Source organism: Oncorhynchus clarkii, chromosome 13, assembly GCF_045791955.1.
Source record: "Oncorhynchus clarkii lewisi isolate Uvic-CL-2024 chromosome 13, UVic_Ocla_1.0, whole genome shotgun sequence".
In the NCBI taxonomy this organism is placed as follows: Eukaryota; Metazoa; Chordata; class Actinopteri; order Salmoniformes; family Salmonidae; genus Oncorhynchus; species Oncorhynchus clarkii.
This window is the reverse complement of record NC_092159.1, coordinates 21,342,762-21,358,703: the sequence shown is the minus strand read 5'-3', so window position 1 is coordinate 21,358,703 and position 15,942 is coordinate 21,342,762. Positions and strand designations below refer to the sequence as shown.

The 15,942-nt window shown below is 40.8% G+C and overlaps 1 protein-coding gene across 2 annotated transcripts in view; it reads right to left on the bottom strand.

Moving 5' to 3' along the window:
* LOC139424575 (EVI5-like protein) overlaps nt 1-15,942 on the bottom strand; it is a 46,830-nt gene that overhangs the window by 13,545 nt on the left and 17,343 nt on the right. Inside the window, exons 4-13 of one of the 2 annotated variants that reach the window (XM_071176547.1) lie at nt 15,586-15,810; nt 15,075-15,149; nt 14,748-14,873; nt 13,820-13,963; nt 13,506-13,595; nt 8,981-9,078; nt 8,688-8,748; nt 8,490-8,543; nt 7,882-7,914; nt 7,253-7,393 (exon numbers count right to left, since the gene is read on the bottom strand). In XM_071176547.1, coding sequence (XP_071032648.1) covers nt 7,253-7,393; nt 7,882-7,914; nt 8,490-8,543; nt 8,688-8,748; nt 8,981-9,078; nt 13,506-13,595; nt 13,820-13,963; nt 14,748-14,873; nt 15,075-15,149; nt 15,586-15,810 — 1,047 coding nt within the window. The remainder of the gene's footprint in view (nt 1-7,252; nt 7,394-7,881; nt 7,915-8,489; nt 8,544-8,687; nt 8,749-8,980; nt 9,079-13,505; nt 13,596-13,819; nt 13,964-14,747; nt 14,874-15,074; nt 15,150-15,585; nt 15,811-15,942) is intronic. The other variant, XM_071176548.1, reaches the window with a different exon arrangement.

Sequence of the window (15,942 nt, the reverse complement as noted above, 5' to 3'; positions counted from 1 at the left end):
AAGAATGTCTGTCTAAATGGCTGTTTTCTATTGATATGGAAATGGCAAACCACTTACAATGTCTATCAGTGTATCCACCAGGTAGATTCACCTCATTTGTGGACACCCAAGCAGATAAATGAGTGATGTACTAAAAGGAGATGTGGAGTACAGCTCTGTGTAGCTGTGGTAGTTGTGGTGAGATGGACAGAAGGGATGTGGGTTGGCAAAAGGGGGAAACCAACCCAAAAAAAACGTGTCTGTTTCTCACTAGATGCAGTTCAGAGAGAAGAGACTGAAAGAGAGAGCTGGTGAGATCGAGAGAGAACATTGGGACAAACCAATATCTTTGTATGTGTATGCATGGCATAAAGGCCTTTCTTTCTTTGTGAATTAAAGTACCCACTCGGTTTCAATGTGAGAGAGAAGTGAGAGGTGGGGGTGTGTGAATTCTGGCTTGGTAATATACCCAGGCTAGTCATCGGAGGCACAACACATACTCTGACCACACCTGAAACTCCAAATCAATAGCAACACCACACACACCTATACCACTGATTCTCTCCATGGCTCCAATTCTAGTAGATCTAAACTTAGTTCAACTGGCGTTGAAAGACTAACGGAGGAGGAGGAGACAGTCAAGGAAACAATGTTGAGACGTGCTCTCACATTAGTGTGACTGCTGTGTCTGAGTATGAAGAGAAACAGCACATTGTTACAACACTGTACATAGCCAAAATATGACATTGGAAATGTCTCTATTCCTTTGAAACGTTTGTGAGTGTAATGTTTATTTCTGTTTATTTCTCTTTATTATCCATTTCATTTGCTTTGGCAATGTGACCATGTTTCCCCATGAAACCCTTTGAATTGAAACTGAGAACCGAACGCCTGTAGAAAGAGTTGTGGTTCCTGACACATTCAGTAACAGAAACACGTCGTCTTTAGTTTTTTGCCGTAGTTGGGGACTTGCATTCAAAACGGATTCAAGCGCCGACTGACTCACACGTGTTTGAATAGACTAAAATAGTGTGTGTGTGAGAAAGATTTAAAATATATATATATATATATATATATATATATATATATATATATATATATATATATATATATATATATACACAGTGCCTTGCGAAAGTATTCGGCCCCCTTGAACTTTGCGACCTTTTGCCACATTTCAGGCTTCAAACATAAAGATATAAAACTGTATTTTTTTGTGAAGAATCAACAAGTGGGACACAATCATGAAGTGGAACGACATTTATTGGATATTTCAAACTTTTTTAACAAATCAAAAACTGAAAAATTGTGCGTGCAAAATTATTCAGCCCCCTTAAGTTAATACTTTGTAGCGCCACCTTTTGCTGCGATTACAGCTGTAAGTCGCTTGGGGTATGTCTCTATCAGTTTTGCACATCGAGAGACTGAAATGTTTTCCCATTCCTCCTTGCAAAACATTTGTGAACAGCAGTTTTCAGTTCTTTCCACAGATTCTCGATTGGATTCAGGTCTGGACTTTGACTTGGCCATTCTAACACCTGGATATGTTTATTTTTGAACCATTCCATTGTAGATTTTGCTTTATGTTTTGGATCATTGTCTTGTTGGAAGACAAATCTCCGTCCCAGTCTCAGGTCTTTTGCAGACTCCATCAGGTTTTCTTCCAGAATGGTCCTGTATTTGGCTCCATCCATCTTCCCATCAATTTTAACCATCTTCCCTGTCCCTGCTGAAGAAAAGCAGGCCCAAACCATGCTGCTGCCACCACCATGTTTGACAGTGGGGATGGTGTGTTCAGCTGTGTTGCTTTTACGCCAAACATAACGTTTTGCATTGTTGCCAAAAAGTTCAATTTTGGTTTCATCTGACCAGAGCACCTTCTTCCACATATTTGGTGTGTCTCCCAGGTGGCTTGTGGCAAACTTTAAACGACACTTTTTATGGATATCTTTAAGAAATGGCTTTCTTCTTGCCACTCATAAATAAAGGCCAGATTTGTGCAATATACGACTGATTGTTGTCCTATGGACAGATTCTCCCACCTCAGCTGTAGATCTCTGCAGTTCATCCAGAGTGATCATGGGCCTCTTGGCTGCATCTCTGATCAGTCTTCTCCTTGTATGAGCTGAAAGTTTAGAGGGACGGCCAGGTCTTGGTAGATTTGCAGTGGTCTGATACTCCTTCCATTTCAATATTATCGCTTGCACAGTGCTCCTTGGGATGTTTAAAGCTTGGGAAATCTTTTTGTATCCAAATTTTAAACTTCTTCACAACAGTATCTCGGACCTGCCTGGTGTGTTCCTTGTTCTTCATGATGCTCTCTGCGCTTTTAACGGACCTCTGAGACTATCACAGTGCAGGTGCATTTATACGGAGACTTGATTACACACAGGTGGATTGTATTTATCATCATTAGTCATTTAGGTCAACATTGGATCATTCATAGATCCTCACTGAACTTCTGGAGAGAGTTTGCTGCACTGAAAGTAAAGGGGCTGAATAATTTTGCACGGCCAATTTTTCAGTTTTTGATTTGTTAAAAAAGTTTGAAATATACAATAAATGTCGTTCCACTTCATGATTGTGTCCCACTTGTTGTTGATTCTTCACAAAAAAATACAGTTTTATATATTTATATTTATATATATTTATATGAAGCCTGAAATGTGGCAAAAGGTCTCAAAGTTCAAGGGGGCCGAATACTTTCGCAAGGCACTGTATATATATATATATATATATATATATATATATATATATAAAAAAAAATTAAAACAACATTCTACACACATGATGCAGTGCACCGTGAGGCAAAGTCACAGAGGAGCATTCGGTGTTTCTGTAGCATACAACACACACTAACACACAAGGACAGGCGACACACAGCTGCTAACATACAGCCACAATAGAATAACTGAAGCCCTATTGTACTGGACCAGCTGGGCTACAGGCATTGTCTGTCTGTCTACCCATTCAACATCACACTAATTGTCCATCTCACCATGGCGGTCTGTCTACATCTATACATTAGAATGCTCATACAACTGGCTTATACCACACCAGCCCTGGGTGAGCACAATGTTATAACACTATGGATTTAGAACAGGTCAAACATCAAACTCTATACAATGACTACTGCCTCGTAGCACTCACCTCGGTAGCCATGAACTGCTTTGAAAGGCTGGTCATGGCTCACATCAACGCCATCATCTCGCAAACCCCTTTTCCCACTGCAATTCCCATACCGTCTCAGATCCACAGACGACACAATCTCAATTGCACTCCACACTGCCCTTTCCCACCTGGACAAAAGGAACACCTATGTGAGAATGCTGTTCATTGACTACAGCTCAGCGTTCAATGGCATAGTGCCCACAAAGCTCATCACTAAGCTAAGGAACCTGGGACTAAACACCTCCCTCTGTAACTAGATCTTGGACTTCCTGAAGGGCCGTCCCCAGGTGGTAAGGGTAGGTAACAACACGTCTGCAACGCTGATCTTCAACACGGGGGCCCTTTCTGGGGTACGTGCTTAGTCCCGTCCTGTACACTCCCTTTTCACCCATGACTGTGTGGCCAAGCACGACTCCAACACCATCATTAAGTTTGTTGACGACACAACGGTGGTAGGCCTGATCACCGACAACGATGAGACAGCCTACAGGGAGGAGGTCAGAGACCTGGTAGTGTGGTGCCAGGACAACAACCTCTCCCTCAACGTGAGCAAGACAAAGGAATTGATTGTGAACTACAGGATAAGAAGGCCCCCAAAAAATTGGCAAAGACTCCAGTCACTGTTCCCTCTGCTACTGCTCGGCAAGCGGTACCGGAATGCCAAGTCTAGGTCCAAAAGGCTCCTTATCAGCTTCTACCCCCAAGACATATGACCGCTGAACAATTAATCAAATGGCCACCCAGACTATTTGCATTGGCTCCCCCACCCCCTTAGTTTTTTTACACTGCTGCTACTCACTGTTTATTATCAATGCATAGTCATTTCACCCCTACCTGCATGTACAAATGACCATAATTGCCTCGACTAACCTGTTCTCCCACACACTGACTTGGTACCAGTATCCTCTGTATATAGCAGCGTTATTGTTATTTTAATGTGTTCCTTTTTTTTTTACTGAGGTTTATTTAGTAAATATTTTCTCAACTCTATTTTCTTAAAACTGCATTATTGGGTGAAGGGCTTGTAAGTATTCGGCGCATGTGACAAATAAAATTGATTTGGATTTATAATGTACGGTGTTGCTCTGCTGGCAACTGAATGCAATAATTCTACATTAAAAAGAGTCAACACATTGACAAGCAACACCGTCCTAAAAACACACACAGAATTACTGTAAGTGAGCATAGAACAGTTACTTTGGTAGTGATTCAGTTTCTGTAATTTAAGTGACGTTTTTCAGATATAACCCATGACGAGAAACTAAGAAAGTGTTTGCCAGCCTTTCCACTATCATCAAAGCGCTACCCAAACACTTACGATAAGACGATAATCAACTTGGTCCTAAACGTACGAATCACAAACATCCATACGTGCATTATGCTGAAATGTTTGGAAAACACATGTTGTTATTATGTTACATGGTATGAAGAGCAAAGGGGCAGAATAACATGTATACACTGCAACAGTTGACTCTAAGACATACAGTGGGGCAAACAAGTATTTAGTCAGCCACCAATTGTGCAAGTTCTCCCACTTAAAAAGATGAGAGAGGCCTGCAATTTTCATCATAAGTACACTTCAACTATGACAGACAAAATGAGAAAAAAAATCCAGAAAATCACATTGTAGGATTTTTAATGAATTTATTTGCAAATTATGGTGGAAAATAAGTATTTGGTCAATAACAAAAGTTTATCTCAATACTTTGTTATATACCCTTTGTTGGCAATGACAGAGGTCAAACGTTTTCTGTAAGTCTTCACAAGGTTTTCACACACAGTTGCTGGTATTTTGGCCCATTCCTCCATGCAGATCTCTCCTAGAACAGTGATGTTTTGGGGCTGTTGCTGGGCAACACGGACTTTCAACTCCCTCCAAAGATTTTCTATGGGGTTGAGATCTGGAGACTGGCTAGGCCACTCCAGGACCTTGAAATGCTTCTTACGAAGCCACTCCTTCGTTGCCCGGGCGGTGTGTTTGGGATCATTGTCATGCTGAAAGACCCAGCCACGTTTCATCTTCAATGCCCTTGCTGATGGAAGGAGGTTTTCACTCAAAATCTCACGATACATGGCCCCATTCATTCTTTCCTTTGCACGGATCAGTTGTCCTGGTCCCTTTGCAGAAAAACAGCCCCAAAGCATAATGTTTCCACCCCCATGCTTCACAGTAGGTATGGTGTTCTTTGGATACAACTCAGCATTCTTTGTCCTCCAAACACGACGAGTTGAGTTTTAACCAAAAAGTTATATTTTGGTTTCATCTGACCATATGACATTCTCCCAATCTTCTTCTTGATCATCCAAATGCTCTCTAGCAAACTTCAGACGGGCCTGGACATGTACTGGCTTAAGCAGAGGGACACGTCTGGCACTGCAGGATTTGAGTGCCTGGCGGTGTAGTGTGTTACTAATGGTAGGCTTTGTTACTTTGGTCCCAGCTCTCTGCAGGTCATTCACTAGGTCCCCCGGTGTGGTTCTGGGATTTTTGCTCACCGTTCTTGTGATCATTTTGACCCCACGGGGTGAGATCTTGCGTGGAGCCCCAGGTCGAGGGAGATTATCAGTGGTCTTGTATGTCTTCCATTTCCTAATAATTGCTCCCACAGTTGATTTCTTCAAACCAAGCTGCTTACCTATTACAGATTCAGTCTTCCCAGCCTGGTGCAGGTCTACAATTTTGGTCTTGGCCATAGTAGAGTTCGGAGTGTGACTGTTTGAGGTTGTGGACAGGTGTCTTTTATACTGATAACAAGTTCAAACAGGTGCCATTAATACAGGTAACGAGTGGAGGACAGAGGAGCCTCTTAAAGAAGAAGTTACAGGTCTGTAAGAGCCAGAAATCTTGCTTGTTTGTAGGTGACCAAATACTTATTTTCCACCATAATTAGCAAATAAATTCATTAAAAATCCTACAATGTGATTTTCTCGATTTCTTTTCTCATTTTGTCTGTCATAGTTGAAGTGTACCTATGATGAAAATTACAGGCCTCTCTCATCTTTTTAAGTGGGAGAACTTGCACAATTGGTGGCTGACTAAATACTTTTTTGCCCCACTGTATTTTCTTTAAATTGTATATACACGAATAATATATATTTTGACCATTAATTATGACCAGTGGTGGAAAAGGTACTAAATTCTAATACTTGAGTAAAAGTAAGTGTCACCCAGTAAAATACTACTTGTAAAAGTCTAAAAGGATTTGGTTTTAAATATACTTAAGTAGCAAAAACTAATTATTTAATTCCTTATATTAAGCAAACCAGACAGCACCATTTTCTTGTTTTATTCTTATTTATTTACAGATAGCCAGGGTCACACTCCAACACTCAGACATCATTTAAAAATGAAGCATTTGTGTTTAGCGAGTCTGCCAGATCAGAGGCAGTAGGGATGGCCAGGGATGTTCTCTTGATAAGTGTGCGAATTTGACTATTTTCTGTCCTGCTAAGCATTCAAAATGTAAAGAGTACTTTTGGGTGTCAAAAATATAAATAGTAAAGTACAGATACCCCAAAATACTACTTAAGTAGTACTTTACATCACTGATTATGATGCAGACCGATACTGTCTATCATCCAACATCCACTAACTGTGCCACTCTGGCTAGATTGAGGTCACAACTCAACACAAACTGACTTGGGGAAATTCACTTTGACACTTCACAGTTCTCACCAACACCAGCCTTTATTTATTTTTTTCTCACCGAATAATTTGTCAATGTCATTGATGTAGAATGTAATTAAATGACAAGTACAATTTGCTAAAAATCATGTCAATATTTTACGAGCAGAAGACTGTCCGAATGAGTCAGTTCCCCAAACAAGAACAAGAAAAAAAAATCCACAAGGGCAACCACAGACTATAAAGCCTAGTGCTGGTATTTTTCCATAACAGTCACTGGCACATCAAAAACATGTTTTGCCAATTTGTAACTTTTAGAGCTTGTTATCCATTGCAATAGACTTGTATTTGATCATTTTGCGCATAATCTCTGAGTGAAAGCCTAAGACGGGTGCACTGTTCATCAAAGCCTGACTTTAGTTCAGTCCCTGCCCCATCCCAATATCTCACCCACACTGACTCCAGATCATTCCTTACCTTCTCCCGCTGCAGTTCTCCGATGGTGTCCTGGGCTTTCTCCAGGTTCTGACTGGTCACACTGAACTGCTGCCTCACCACCGCCAGCTCCCGCTTGATCACGTAGTTCTCCTCCGCCTCCTGCGCCCGTGTCACCTGACCCTGGAATAGTGAAGACACAGGGTCAGAGACCAGAGGGGGCCGTGTCAGTTATAGGGAATATGTCTGGGGGGGTGGGGGTATGGACATCGTTGGTTTGAATTTAGAGGGAATTGGTGCTTAGCTTTAACACTTTCAGTATTGGAGGTTAGATATTAGGAGTTTGACAGTGTAGAATATAAAATGGCACTTCTGTATCCATTCCGATTAGGTTGCAATTACCCTGCAAAGACATTTCTGTCCTAATAAATGACAAAGGGCATAAAACACTGCCTGTGTTTCGACGAGCCACATGCAGTGTTAGAGCACCTGCCATGGACACACATGCGGTCACAGGGGGAGCATGGTCTGACGGACAGACAGACAAACAAAACATTCTCTCATGCAGAAGTCAGGCACTGATCGGTCACTGTCATTGCAGACAGAGAGAGGAAGTGCAGGAGGAAGGAAGGTGTTAAGAGAGGAGGAGAGATGGTTTTCCAGTACCGTACCTGTATCAGCCTGTCTGCTAGAGCAGCACTTTCCTACAACACCAGTGAAGGAGAGGAAGAAGATAAGACAATAAAAGGAGGATAAGGAGAGAATAGGGAGACATAAAGACAACGAGGAGTGAAGGATAAGAACAGGGCGAGCATGTAACGGAAACGTGACAACAGAAAATAAACAAGAGGGTGAGACAGAAATAAATAAATCACAGTACAGAGTGAAAGAGCGGCAGTGGGTTTGTGTGAGAGAAGGAATAAAAAGAGGACAGAAAGACAACAAGCATTACTCAGAGAACAACAGGAGAGAAGCAAGAGGGGAAGAAAAACCAGAGTGCTTGGAAAAGGAGGAGAGACTCAGTGGCTCCGGTCTAGAATAAGGCCCATCCATTTCAATCATCCATTCACGCACACAAAATCAACAGACATGATCTCTGTCTTTAGGTGCATTCACAACTTAAGTCATCTCACTTATTCTGTAAATGTGACAGGATATAAGTCTTGGTTGGCATATTTTAGCTTCATGTTCCTGGCTGTGTTTTATTGTCCATCATAAACCTTATTCGCATTAGCACGGAAGTGAGTGTCTGACTCGAAGCCAAGTTTCCATCTCTTACCTTCTCCAATGTCTCAATCCTCTGCTTCAGAAGCCTGTTCTCTGTGCGTAACCTCTGTGGATGTGTATTTAAAACGGGTAGTTAGGAACATGTATTAGTCATTATACAAGGCTTATAAATCTGTTGGTCTATTAATAGATTAGCTCAAAGAAGTTAAGACACGTGAGCACACACACACACACACACACACACACACACCTTGATCTCTATCTGCTCCTCCATCTCTTTGTTCTTGATTGTGGTGTACTCTTTCTCCAACCTGGCAAATAAAAGCATTTTAGCAGAGTTAGATTCATACAATGCGTTTCCATTTTCCATTTATGCATTTGACTGTGTGCAAATCAAACTGAAACGAATCATCTTAAACTGAAAGCATGCTTTGTATAGTAACACCACCACAAATCAGGGCCCATTGGGCCATATGTACTGTAGTCTACAACCTAGAGCCAGTATTGTTATTCTAATGAACAGTGATTAGAAGCAGAGCCTACTTCTTCATCCTCTTGGGGTTGTATTTGACCTGGTAGGCCCTCAGGATCAGCTTGTCTGGGCAGCTGTCAAACTGGTGAGGGATCAACTTCTGGAAGTGCTGCGAGAGAAGGAAGAGACATGGTTAGAGCTTCATAGAATACCCTCTGAGCGAGAATATGTCCTGTTAATACACTCTGAACGAGAAGATGTCCTGTTAATACACTCTGAATGAGAATATATGTCTCCTGTTAATACACTCTGAACGAGAATGCGTCTCCTGTTAATACACGCTGAATGAGAATATGTCTCCTGTTAATACACTCTGAATGAGAATATGTCCTGTTAATACACTCTGAATGAGAATATGTCTCCTGTTAATACACTCTGAATGAGAATATGTCTCCTGTTAATACACTCTGAATGAGAATATGTCCTGTTAATACACTCTGAACGAGAATATGTCCTGCTAATACACTCTGAATGAGAATGTGTCTCCTGTTAATACACTCTGAATGAGAATATGTCCTGTTAATACACTCTGAATGAGAATATGTCCTGTTAATACACTCTGAATGAGAATATGTCTCCTGTTAATACACTCTGAACGAGAATATGTCCTGTTAATACACTCTGAACGAGAATATGTCCTGTTAATACACTCTGAACGAGAATATATGTCTCCTGTTAATACACTCTGAACGAGAATGTGTCTCCTGTTAATAATACACTCTGAATGAGAATATGTCTCCTGTTAATACACTCTGAATGAGAATATGTCTCCTGTTAATACACTCTGAATGAGAATATGTCCTGTTAATACACTCTGAACGAGAATATGTCCTGTTAATACACTCTGAATGAGAATGTGTCTCCTGTTAATACACTCTGAATGAGAATATGTCCTGTTAATACACTCTGAATGAGAATATGTCCTGTTAATACACTCTGAATGAGAATATGTCTCCTGTTAATACACTCTGAACGAGAATATGTCCTGTTAATACACTTTGAACGAGAATATGTCCTGTTAATACACTCTGAATGAGAATATGTCTCCTGTTAATACACTCTGAACGAGAATATGTCTCCTGTTAATACACTCTCAACGAGAATGTGTCTCCTGTTAATACACTCTGAATGAGAATGTCTCCTGTTAATACACTCTGAACGAGAATGTGTCTCCTGTTAATACACTCTGAACGAGAATATGTCTCCTGTTAATACACTCTGAACGAGAATATGTCTCCTGTTAATACACTCTGAACGAGAATGTGTCTCCTGTTAATACACTCTGAACGAGAATGTGTCTCCTGTTAATACACTCTGAACGAGAATGTGTCTCCTGTTAATACACTCTGAACGAGAATGTGTCTCCTGTTAATACACTCTGAACGAGAATGTGTCTCCTGTTAATACACTCTGAACGAGAATATGTCTCCTGTTAATACACTATGAAAAATAATATGTCCTGTTAATACACTATGAAAAATGATATGTCCTGTTAATACACTATGAAAAATAATATGTCTGTTAATACACTCTGAAAAATAATATGTCCTGTTAATACACTATGAAAAATGATATGTCCTGTTAATACACTATGAAAAATAATATGTCTGTTAATACACTATGAAAAATAATATGTCTGTTAATACACTATGAAAAATAATAATATGTCCTGTTCATACACTATGAAAGGGAATAATATGTCCTGTTCATACACTCTGAACGAGAATACAGTGCCTTGCGAAAGTATTCGGCCCCCTTGAACTTTGCGACCTTTTGCCACATTTCAGGCTTCAAACATAAAGATATAAAACTGTATTTTTTTGTGAAGAATCAACAACAAGTGGGACACAATCATGAAGTGGAACGACATTTATTGGATATTTCAAACTTATTTAACAAATCAAAAACTGAAAAATTGGGCGTGCAAAATTATTCAGCCCCTTTACTTACAGTGCAGCAAACTCTCTCCAGAAGTTCAGTGAGGATCTCTGAATGATCCAATGTTGACCTAAATGACTAATGATGATAAATACAATCCACCTGTGTGTAATCAAGTCTCCGTATAAATGCACCTGCACTGTGATAGTCTCAGAGGTCCGTTAAAAGCGCAGAGAGCATCATGAAGAACAAGGAACACACCAGGCAGGTCCGAGATACTGTTGTGAAGAAGTTTAATGCCGGATTTGGATACCAAAACATTTCCCAAGCTTTAAACATCCCAAGGAGCACTGTGCCAGCGATAATATTGAAATGGAAGGAGTATCAGACCACTGCAAATCTGCCAAGACCTGGCCGTCCCTCTAAACTTTCAGCTCATACAAGGAGAAGACTGATCAGAGATGCAGCCAAGAGGCCCATGATCACTCTGGATGAACTGCAGAGATCTACAGCTGAGGTGGGAGACTCTGTCCATAGGACAACAATCAGTCGTATATTGCACAAATCTGGCCTTTATGGAAGAGTGGCAAGAAGAAAGCCATTTCTTAAAGATATCCATAAAAAGTGTTGTTTAAAGTTTGCCACAAGCCACCTGGGAGACACACCAAACATGTGGAAGAAGGTGCTCTGGTCAGATGAAACCAAAATTGAACTTTTTGGCAACAATGCAAAACGTTATGTTTGGCGTAAAAGCAACACAGCTGAATACACCATCCCCACTGTCAAACATGGTGGTGGCAGCATCATGGTTTGGGCCTGCTTTTCTTCAGCAGGGACAGGGAAGATGGTTAAAATTGATGGGAAGATGGATGGAGCCAAATACAGGACCATTCTGGAAGAAAACCTGATGGATTCTGCAAAAGACCTGAGACTGGGACGGAGATTTGTCTTCCAACAAGACAATGATCCAAAACATAAAGCAAAATCTACAATGGAATGGTTCAAAAATAAACATATCCAGGTGTTAGAATGGCCAAGTCAAAGTCCAGACCTGAATCCAATCGAGAATCTGTGGAAAGAACTGAAAACTGCTGTTCACAAATGCTCTCCATCCAACCTCACTGAGCTCGAGCTGTTTTGCAAGGAGGAATGGGAAAAAATGTCAGTCTCTCGATGTGCAAAACTGATAGAGACATACCCCAAGCGACGTACAGCTGTAATCGCAGCAAAAGGTGGCGCTACAAAGTATTAACTTAAGGGGGCTGAATAATTTTGCACGCCCAATTTTTCAGTTTTTGATTTGTTAAAAAAGTTTGAAATATCCAATAAATGTCGTTCCACTTCATGATTGTGTCCCACTTGTTGTTGATTCTTCACAAAAAAATACAGTTTTATATCTTTATGTTTGAAGCCTGAAATGTGTCAAAAGGTCGCAAAGTTCAAGGGGGCCGAATACTTTCGTAAGGCACTGTATGTCTCCTGTTAATACACTATGAACGAAAATATGTCTCCTGTTAATACACTATGAACGAGAATATGTCTCCTGTTAATACACTATGAACGAGAATATGTCTCCTGTTAATACACTATGAAAAATAATATGTCTGTTAATACACTCTGAAAAATAATATGTCTGTTAATACACTCTGAAAAATAACATGTCTGTTAATACACTATGAAAAATAACATGTCTGTTAATACACTATGAAAAATAACATGTCTGTTAATACACTCTGAAAGGGAATAATATGTCCTGTTAATGCACTCTGAACGAGAATAATATGTCCTGTCAATACACTCTGAAAGAGAATAATATGTCCTGTTAATACACTATGAAAAATAATATGTCTGTTAATACACTCTGAAAGGGAATAATATGTCCTGTAGGTATCACATGATAATTGAAGTAAAGACACTTCACAAATGCCCATATGTTTAAACAATGGTTCATTTCACTCTTTTGTTTTTCTTGCCTCCAGCAAGTCTTGTGTCTATCTACAGTGATAATTCATGATTTATACTATAGTGCAGGGGTCCCCAATTACATTTAGCCGTGGGCTGATTTTTCCTTGAGCCGATGGGTGGGGGGCTGGAACATAGTTATAAATCATTTGTACACTGCAAATTGACCGCAAGAACAGATATAGTATTTCACAAAACAATTTGAATTTCAAACCTTGTTTACATTGTGATACGATCACATATGTCTCTCCATGTATCCGTGGGAATACTTGGGAACAGATTTCCTAAATTAAAATCACTTTGAGCTCATTTTCTGGTCATTTTACAGTATTTTAATGTCCAAGAAAGATTTTTTTTGTTTAAATAAAATCTCAGAAAACATGGGGGGAAAAATAAAATCACCCACAAGAGAAATTTGGTCCTTTAAAGCTGAATTACTTAATGGTGAAACAGCTTATTGGGGAACCCTGCTGTAGTGCCTTTTATTTGGACGGCAGGTAGGATAGTGGTTAGAGTGTTGGACTAGTAACCGAAAGGTTGCAAGATTGAATCCCCAAGATGACAAGGTAAAAAAACATGTTCTGGCCCTGACTTGCCTAGTTAAATAAAGGTAAAATAAAAATATTGGATAAATGCCAAATGGCACCCTATTCCATATATCATCCACTAATTTTGAAGGGGCCTAGTGATTGTTACCTGAGACATGCCCTCCATGTCCAACTGGATGAGGTCAGTCTGGTTGTACTGCAGAATGGCCATGCCCACACGAAATATAATCTCCAGACCCTGAAGACAGGGAATCAAAGTTCAATTCAACACAACCATAGTGCTAGATCACAAGACTCTCTTGTGGAAGATATTTTATCTTCATGAGAACAACCCGTAAATAAAGGTTACATTTAAATCAAACCATGTCTATTGGATCCACTATGTTGATTTTTTTCTCTCAAAGTATGTTCACCCAAACACATTCTCACACTCGCATAAGACACCAGTGATGAGTCTCTTACCTCGTACATGAAGATATCAAAGATGCGTGTGGCGACGGGCATGGGGAGGAAGGTGAGGAAGAGAGTGAGGAACCAGGAGGAGGCGTACATGGAGGTGTGGAAACTCTGAGAACGGAAGTGGACGTTCAGCTCCGGGAGCTGCTCCTGTTGGGATAAGGTGAGAGAGGGAAAAGAGGAAGAGAAAGAGGGTAGATGAGAAGGGAAGAGACGAGAGGAGTTAATTAAGCAATAAGGCACGAGGGGGTGTGGTATATGGCCAATATACCACGGCTAAGGGCTGTTCTTATGCACGAGTGCCTGGACACAGTTCTTAGCCGTGGTATATTGGCCATATATCACAAACCCCCAAGGTGCCTTATTGCTGTTATAAACGGGTAACCAATGTAACTAGAGCAGTAAAAATAAATGTTTTGTCATAGACGTGGTATACGGTCTGATATAACATGGCTGTCAGCCAATCAGCATTCAGGTCTCAAACCACCCAGTTTATAATAATAGGGGTTTTAGTTGAGCTGCAACACTGTAATGGTTTAAAAGTCGTACTATATAAAATGTAAGGACTTACCTAGAATAAATCTGTGCTGTATGAATCTATTTGCTGCCCCATAGTGGACAACTCTATAATTGCAATATCTGTGCTTATTCCCCAACTACAGTGCACCATATGCATACTTAAGTAAAACCAGACATTTTTTAGGTATTTTTTCCCCATTTCAATCCCAGCCACCTGCAAGGCCCTTAAGGTTTTAGTTAATTTGACAATATATGCATCCTAAATGGCACTATATTCCCTACATAGGGCACTACTTTGACCTATTGGCCCTTGTCAAAAGTAGTGCACTTTATAGGGTATAATTTGCCATTTGGGACACATTCAACCTTCTACATTGGCCAGCGTGACATATGGAGATGAATAAAGTTGATTTACCTGCAGCAGGTATTCAAACTGGTAGATACAGAGGCCTAGTTCAGCCATGGTTGGTTTGAAAAGCTCCCTCAGACGGTACTCCTGCATCAGACGCACAAACACGCAGAACGCCTCCTCCTCTGGCATCTAGAGGGCCACAGGAGAGACCGGGTCAGGCTGTGTGACTGTGTGTGCATTCACACTAATCAGGAGCTCAGAGGTCATTTATTCATACTGCATAAGCAACGAAAAACGGGTAGAATCAGGATAATTCCGTATTTAGCACAACGTAGCGCGATAGCAAGAGAGGAGAATGTCGAGACTAGAGGGCTGCTGAAGAGACGTTACCTGCATGAGCAGCAGGCCCACGATGAAGGCACTGCCCTGGCAGTAGCCCACCTCCCGGTCCACCAGAGAATACGCCTGCACACACAGACATCAATCAATATGAACAAACCTATACTCATTGGGGAGACTTCCCGGACACAGATTAAGTTTAGAGATTCTCCATTTGCAATGCTCTTTAGTCGAGGACTAGGCTTCATCAGTGTCTGGGAAACCGGCCTCTACAGTTCACATACACATTTAACTCAATCAATCAAATGTATTTATAAAGTCGTTTTAACATCAGCAGATGTCACAAAATGCTATACAGAAACCCAGCCAAAAACCCCAAACAGCAAGCAATGCAGATGTAACTGCTTCTAACTGTTCATCCAACTGTTCATCTCACTAGCATAGTGATAGTACCAAAAAGGACTAATCATACCAAATTTATTCTGTTTGTCCAAGTAAACCTAAGAGACAACATTCACAAAAAAAAAAAAAGAAATCATGCTCAAGGTGAAAATGTCCTCACCTTCATGACGTTGAAGAGCACCTCCTGACCCAGGCTGTCCTGGCCCTTGAAGAACTCATGCTCGGGGTAGGTGCGGGCGATGTCCCGGCGGATGAGCTTTTCGCAGGGCGAGGACATCTTGAGCAGCTCAGAATACTGGTTCTTCACTGGCATGTCTGTGGCGTTACCAAGCAGCTGCCACACGATGGCCCGGAAGTGGTGTGGGATGCCCTTGCGGATCAGCTCCTGGAGGTGAAAAGAAAGATTTAGTTACGAATCAAATTCTCAGTTTACTGTAGAACTCCACCTCCCAGCCTATACTGAATATCTATGTCATCTCATACGTCTCTAATCTTCACTTATCTTATCCCTCCATCT